Source organism: Lutra lutra, chromosome 15 (genome assembly GCF_902655055.1).
Source record: "Lutra lutra chromosome 15, mLutLut1.2, whole genome shotgun sequence".
Taxonomy (NCBI): domain Eukaryota; kingdom Metazoa; phylum Chordata; class Mammalia; order Carnivora; family Mustelidae; genus Lutra; species Lutra lutra.
The window spans coordinates 67,373,597-67,381,365 of NC_062292.1; the positions used below are offsets into that span (position 1 = coordinate 67,373,597).

Below are 7,769 nucleotides of genomic sequence, written 5' to 3' on the forward strand. Positions count from 1 at the left end.
TGGGTTATCTCAGTGTCTACATACCCGCGTGTGAAGCACATACATGCACACTGGGCAGGCACACACTCACGTGTGACACGTATGTCCTGGGTGTGAGTCCACACACTCACAGCCGCGGATATGCCCCCCCAGCTGACGTACCTCAGTCCCTGTGTGCAGAGAATCCATCCCAAGCTGCTGGTGTTTGCAGGGACAACATCAGTAGAACTGTCCCATGAGGAGGGAGCAAGAGCCCCGTTTGGGCCGTGAGCAGCTGTTAAATGACGCACTTCCACGAGGGTAGACCCTGCAGACTGGTGGCCAGAGGCTGCCCTCCGTCCCTCCCCATGAGGGTCTCTACACAGGGGCTGCCCACAACACGGCGGCAGACATCGTCACAGCGAGCAGGAGACAGGGTCACAGCGAGACGCGGTCACACTCCTGTCAAACGTGCTGTCCCTGAGGGCCGTCCGTCGTGTTAGCGGCGCTCTGCTCCTTAGAGGCGAGTCCTGGGGAGTGATCCCCCTCCAGGGGCAGAGCTCGCACAGTCTGTGGGCATGAGGGGTCTCTGCAGCCCGGCAAGAACCTGCCTCCTGCACAAATGCTCTCGGTGCGGCCCCAAAATGTTCTCTTGCCTTGGATCCGAGATCTCCTGACATTCATCCTCTCGCTGTCAGGGGTCAGGACACTGCAGGTGAGCAAGTTCCCGTGACCTGTTCAAGGGGACGCTCCCCTGGGACCAGGAGGGATTCCAGCCTCGCCTCGAACTCATGGCACCCTCCTGCCTTCCCAGACTCAAGGGGGCACATGGGATGGATTTCAGGAAGATGGGTTCTAGGGTTTCCTCCTTTGTTCCTAATGAAAACCGCCCATGTTTTCTGTGTCCTATGCCCTAGGTGTCTGCAGCACTGTGACCCGGAGTCCTGGAGCCCCTGAGTCTGCAGTGGAGGATTCTGGAATCCCTGTTACTCTGAAGGGGATTCAAGGAGCTTCTGTGTTGTTTCGCATGATCAGAAAACCAGAATTACCTCCTGAAGTCGAGCTGGAGAATATTACTTGGGGCATTATAAATCAAAAACTGTACACACCCGTACTCCAAGTTAGTCCCAGGGGAGATGTTCCACGATGGGTCAACTTCCAGGACAAGTTCGAGAAGAGGGTCCATGTGCTCAACCCAACGACCCTGAGGATTGACAATCTGACCTTTGAGGACAGTGGGCTGTACCGAGCTCAAGAGTCCTATACGAGAGGAAGACAATATTACCAGGATTTCCACCTAATGGTCTACGGTACGTGGCGGCCCCTCCCCCAGTCCCAGAACTGACCCCCTTCCTCTGTCCCCGGGAGTGTCTGTGCGCCCCACTTGCAGGATTCCTTCCAGACCGCAGCCTTTGGACTCGATCTTCTCCCCAGAAATTCAATGCTGTGAGGTCACCACAAATGCAGGCAGAGCTGAGACTCACACCGGGGATAAATCACATCTGTGCTTATGGGAGGGAACACAGAATAGGGGGTAAATGGGGATTTTGCCATAACACTCATTGTCCCCATAGGACTCAGGGTCCTTAGTGAGACTCTTACTGTCTTGTGCTGCTGTAACAGGAGACAGCACCTCGGTGGCTGACCACACCACCCCCTGGGGTCCTCCTGGGCTATAGGGCAGGATTCAGACCCCAGAGCCTCTGCCATTAGGTCCAGGTGTCAGCAGGGCTGTGCTCCTCTCTGGAGGTTCTGGGGTAGTGGCACCAGTATCCCCTGGCTTCTGGCCCCTTCCTCCCCCATCACAGGTGGCACAGGTGGGATGAGTCCCTGACACCATGTCCCTCCCACCTCCTCTCCTGCCTCCTCCCACTTGTGAGGACCCGTGATCACATGGGGCTTGTCCAGGGAATTCAGACCATCTCTAGTTTACAATCAGCTTGTTTTCAAACTCAGTTCCCCTTTGCCATGGAACCTAAGACATCCTCAGGCTCTAAGGGTCAGCACATGGCCATGGTTGGGGGACACTCGTCACCTAGCAGGATCCGGAATCCTGCGTGTTGTTCTCCCCACCCCGTCCCCTCATTGTTCTCAGCCCAACCTGAGTCAGCTCACCCACAGACTCCACGGTCCAGCTCTGAACCTCCATGGATGGAGGAGAATTCACAGGATAGCTCTTCCTCAGGCCCTCAGGGAGCAGCTCGCTCTCCCTGCACCCCTCCCCCCTGCCCAGGGAGCCGTCCTGTTCCAGAGAGAGTGGCCTTCGGAGCCTCAGGACCCGGAGATTCCTAAGACTGACTCTCAGTCTGTCCCACATTTTCCTGGGAGGACCCCAAGCTCAGTGCCTCGTCCAGCCACACTGCAGGAGGCCATTCCGAGTGACTCCCACTGCGGTCTCTCCTGGTGGAGACTGAGTCTGATCTCTGGGCTTCCAGAGCTGGCCAGTGGCCGTCTATACCACGGACTGTGCAGTCCCGGGAACCCTCTGAGCAGAAAAATCAAGACCAGGACCCGGAGGACAAATCTTGTTCCCAACTTCTCCTTCTTCTAGGGGACACCCCACTCTCTCAGAATTCATGGATTATTGGGGGAACCTCCAGCAACTATTTTCTCATGAAAGATTAGTAAGACGTGCTCAGTCTAGTGAAATCACATAGAGCTGAACTCAGTGGCTCCCTTCCTTTTTAGCCCCTCTGTATATTTGGGTCACTTCTCTGTGATCTGTAAAATGCAATCCCTGTCCTTAGGGGGACGAAGCCAGAGCTTCAGGGAGAATCTGCAGGAGAAAGCAGGAGCTGTGATGTTCTCCACTCACGTGAGGTTCTGTCCTCTCATCCCTCCCTCACCAGAGCCTGCGCCCCTTCCCCAGATCCGGGCCACGGTTCTGTCCCTCACACCAGGCTGGTGCAACCTCACCGTGGAGTGTAACACCACAGGAACCAGGGAGAACCTAACGGTGTCCTGGGAGAATGAGAGCCTCCCCAGGGAGCTGGAGCAGAGACCAGCCTCAGGACCAGCCCCCAACCTCTGGGCTCTGGCTGTGAACCTGCCCCTGAGCCAGCCCAGCCCCAACATCACCTGTGTGGTCACCAATCAGGTGGACCAGAAAACTGCCACCCTGGACCTTGGGGACATCTGTGTCCACAGTAAGTGCACCTGCCAAAGGAGAGGGACTCTCCCAGAGCTTACGGAGCTCAGGGCGAGGGTTCTCGGCTTCTGTCCCCCATGTTTATGTCACCCCTTGCCACTTGGTCACTCCGTTTAGGACTCTGGCAGGCACATCCAACCTGCTTCTGCCCTTCGGTGTCATTCCCGTGCTGCTCATCTGAGGGGTCAGGCCGGCGACTCCTGCAGGAATCAGGGCTCAGGGCTCCTCTGCCCCTTTCTGGTCTCACAGACACACGTCACACCCACCTGCCTGCCTGCGTTCCCGATGTGTCCCGCTCCCCTCGGCAGCCAGCCTCTGCTCAGGCCCCTCCCTCTGCCCTCAGCCCTTCCAAGTCAGGAGTCCCCCACTCCCCACTGATTCCCATCCAGGGACCCCTCCCTGCAGCTGGCTCCGGGGGCCTGTGACCCGGGCAGTCCCACAGGGCCGCGTGCTGGGGGCAGTCCCAGCATGGAGAGCGTTTGCACAGGGGCTCCTCAGCCTCGATGGCTCAGGGCCCTGCAGGAGCTACTGCTGTCCTGCCCTCACACCTCGTCTCCTCTAAGGAGCGGTCAGTGGCCCCACACTGGGAGCTGACGCTCTGGCCCAGGATTAGTGTCCTCTGCAGCCTGTAACCCTAGAGGGCAGAGGCCATGTCTGCTGCTCCTTTGAATGCCTGTCCCAGCCTCGGCCTCAGGCTGTTTGCTCACAGTCAGTGTGTCCCTGAATGAATGTTCCCCGGGAGCCCCCTCTCCCTCCATCCCTCCTCCACCAGCTGCTGGAGGACCTATTCTCTCAGTATCCCTCATCCCAGAGGAAGCTCATGGCTCAGGGACCCACTATGCCCTCTGGAAAGAGGCTCCTGCCTCCCTCTCATCCTCCCACCCGGCTGTCCCTACATGGTCCCTCTCTGGCCTGCCCCAGTGGGTTCCAGCAGCTCCCAGGGCTGGGGACTTGTCACAGCCATTCCTGGTCAAGGCTCTCCTTCCTGGGATGCCTCACCCACCCTGAATATTGGGAAAACTCCTACTCCTCCCTTGCTCATCACCTCCTCCAGGAGGCCCTCCCTGATGACCTGGGTGCAAGCTGTAAGCTCTAGCGTCCTGGGATGGCTCTGGCTGGCTGCTTCTGGCAAGTGTCAGCCCTTCCCCTGCTGAGGGGCTCCTCAAGGGCAGGCACCATGTCCTGCTCCTCTCAACACCACGGCCCCAAGCAGGAGCTCTGGAACTGGCTGAGTGAGAGCCCCGCCGTGCTGCTCCCTCTAGAGCTTCTGACCAGGTCCCTTCAGAGTCTCCATGTGCCTGGCAATGGGTGTCCTCAGTTCCCTGTTGCCTTAACCTTCTTCACTCTCTCTCTGCGATGGAAACACATCCACAAGGACAGACCAGTGCTACCCACTTGTCCGGTATCCTGGTGCCTGTTGTGGTCCTGCCGCTGATCCTCGGACCTGGACTGTACCTTTGGAAGAGACGTGGGATAAAGAAGAAGGAGCCTGTGAGAGGCAGGTTACACTTCTCCTTCCCATGTCCAGACACCTCCCTCCCTCACTGGACCTTGGGTTCCCTTTGTCCTGCATTTTACTGCTCAGAGAATAACACTGCAGGAGGCTGGCAGGTGTGGCCGTGGCCATGGGGTCATGGAGGGGGAGGGTACAGGCTTCCAGGCTGAGACTCAAGCTCCATCTGTGTGTGACTCAGGGACAGGATCGCAGGAGGAGCCCAGGAACCCGGATGGTAGCATCCACTATGCAGAGCTGAGCCAGCAGGAGTCTGGACACCACAAGGACAAGGTGAGGCTGGGGGAGGAGGCATCCGGGGTTCTCCCAAGTCCCTCTGTGCCTGGATGTGTGCCTGTCGATCCCAGTCATCTGCAGGCTTTTGTCTCCATGCCTCTGTAACCCTTTCCAGACAACACAGTATTAACTAAGGGCACTCTCCTGGGGTCCATGCAGTGCTGGGCATTGGGGGTGGTGATGCCAGCAGCCCTGGGTCTGTGGGGGTCCCTCTGGGTCCTCTGCATCCCTCAGCTCTTCCTGGAACCCTCTGTCTGCATTCCAGGATAGGGGAGAAACACATCTTGAAGAGGAGAACTCTCTCACTGCTGTACAGTGAGGTCTGCAGTCCAGGCCAGACCATGACCACGATTTAATGGGAAGAAGCAGGAGAATCCCGCCCCGGGGACACCTGTCTCCTGAGCATGACGCCCGCAGCTCTGGTCCTGCCTCTTCCACCTCTGATGGCTCTGAGCAGGGACTCGATGGGTCCAGCACTTATTTCTGTGCTAAATCCTTGTGCACAAGCTCCCCGTGAGACACACACTGGTAGATCAGGGGAAACTGAGTAAATAAATTGGTCCAAACCTGTTCCAGGACCACTCAGCCTCTGTTACGTGACAACACTTTACGGCCCCCACTGTCCCCTCATCTGTAGACATCAAACAGCTTTTCAGACTCTCAGCCTCTGGGTCAAACCGTGGAGAATCACAACATCCCCCCGGGCCCGTCTTGAGCACCCCCAGCCGTCAGTCCTGCGCTGAGAGCTCTTTACAGACAACGTGAATTCGTCATCGTCCCTGCTTGCTGAGGGCGGGCTCTGTGACCCACACTGTTCAGACATTCTGCTCCCTGCTAACTCACTGGGTCCTGGTGGACTCTCTGTGCGGTGGGGAACCTTGTGCCCACTTTACAGATCAGTAGAAGGAGCCAGAAAGGCTGACTCTGCAGGCCGCATGGCTGGGAGCGCCGGAGTCAGGACTCAGCCCAGGGAAGGGAGCTCCAGGCCCGTCTCTCCAGGCCTCGGCTGGCTGTCCCACGTCCTGGCCAACCTCCTTCTATCCTGTCCTGCTGGCCAACGGTCCAGCCTCCTATTGCTCAGCACAGGCAGAAGTTTCTAGTTCCTGACAGTGAGCTTTAACTGACTGCATAGAGTGACACCCGCATCCCCTCTCTGCTGTCCCCACGCAGGACGCGGAGCTCCTCGGGGCTCAGTGAGGATTTCCCTGCCCTTCAGGGCCCTTCTCTGGGGACGTGTCGTCTCCTGCGTGCCTCTCTCTGGCTTGTCCCCCTGACCCTGCCGGCTCCTCCCCTGCAGCCCTCACCCAGTCCTCGCACTGCCCCTGCTCCACACCTGAACCCGCACCTTGGCCTCACCTCACAGGGTACCCTAGAGTGCCAGGAGGTGACCCCCATGTGACACCATTGATGCCCCTTTCCTGGTCCAACCCCCTGTCTTCAGGTTTCCAGAAGGCCACTCCCCTGGACCCCTGGGCCCACCTGCCGTCCTCCCAGACTCTCCGCCATCCCCACAGGGCTGCTCTTCGCTCACAGGGTGGTGCTTCCCAGGGTTTGGGCAGGACCCTTCCCATCCCCTGTGTCCTTCTCTCTCTGGGGCCCTGGCTCCTGGGGTTCAGGGACCGGTCACACCACTGATGCCCAGGAAACCCTCCCCACCCACCCCCTCTGCTGATCCCCAACACTGACCCCCAGCCCCACCAGCCACACCCCTGCCCCTGTGTCCTCTGCCCTCTCCTCGCAGGGTCATGTCCCCACTTCCCTTTCTGTAATACCAGGAACCTGGTGAGAAAGAGCAGGAGCTTCTCTCCCACAGGAAGGAAAGCAGAAGCTGTGATCACGTGTGTAATCAGGCAATAAAAGTTCAGGAGTGGTGGGGGGATGCGTGGGAGCTGTTCAGCTGAGCCCAGGGAAATACTGTAAGGTTCCTTCTTACTCTTGGTAAGAGAGACACTTTCTCTCCTTCCATGCTCTACCACTGTTCCCCCAGGTGACAAAGAACCCTGCTGTTGGCCAGAATCGGTAACTCAAATAAGACAAAGTGTGTCTCAAATGTCCCTTCCTCTCCATCTCGCAGCTGAGCCTGGAGATCCACTGGAAGCAGGTAGATCCCCTCAGATCAGAGGAAAGAAGAGACATTTCTCATCCTGAAAACCTCAGTGTCTGCACGGAAGTGCTCACTCACACTCACACACACACACACACCAGCCTCCAGCCATTCAGCTGTGTGATTCAGAACTAGGTTTATTGTACAAATGCACACATTACCTTTTTTTTTAACTTTTTTATTACGTTATGTTAGTTGCCATCATTAATTTTTGATGTAGTGTTCCATGATTCATTGTTTGTGTATAACACCCAGTGCTCCATGCAATCTGTGTCCTCCTTAATACCCATCACCGGGCTCACCCGCCCCCTACCCCCCTCCCCTTTAAAAACCTCAGTTTCTTTCCCAGAGTCCATAGTGTTTCATGATTCATATCCCCCTCCGATTTCCTCCCCTTCATTTTTCCTTTCCTTCTCCCAAAGTCCTCCATGTTACTCCTTACGTTCCACAAGCAAGTGAAACCATATGATAGTTGACTCTCTCTGCTTGACTTATTTCACTCAGCAAAATCTTCTCCAGTCCCTTCCATGTTGATGTAAAAGTTGGGTTATTCATCCTTTCTGATGGCTGAGTAATACTCCGTAGTAAATATGGACCAATCTTCTTTATCCATGCGTCTGTTGAAAGGCATCTCAGCTCTTTCCACAGTTTGGCAACTGTGGACATACTGCTATGAACATTAGGTTACATATGGCCCTTCTTTTCACTACACCTGTATCTTTGGGGTAAATACCCAGGAGTGCAATTGCTGGATCTTAGGGTAGCTCTAT

At 56.7% G+C, this 7,769-nt stretch overlaps 1 protein-coding gene across 1 annotated transcript in view; it reads left to right on the plus strand.

Moving 5' to 3' along the window:
- The window catches only part of LOC125085884 (SLAM family member 9-like), a 36,532-nt gene extending 32,997 nt beyond the window's left edge, over window positions 1–3,535 (plus strand). Inside the window, exons 3-5 of the mRNA XM_047704759.1 lie at window positions 876–1,268; window positions 2,808–3,104; window positions 3,224–3,535. Of these exons, the coding sequence (XP_047560715.1) occupies window positions 876–1,268; window positions 2,808–3,104; window positions 3,224–3,531 (998 nt within the window). The 3' untranslated portion in view covers window positions 3,532–3,535. The remainder of the gene's footprint in view (window positions 1–875; window positions 1,269–2,807; window positions 3,105–3,223) is intronic.
- The last annotated feature ends 4,234 nt before the right edge of the window (window positions 3,536–7,769 follow it).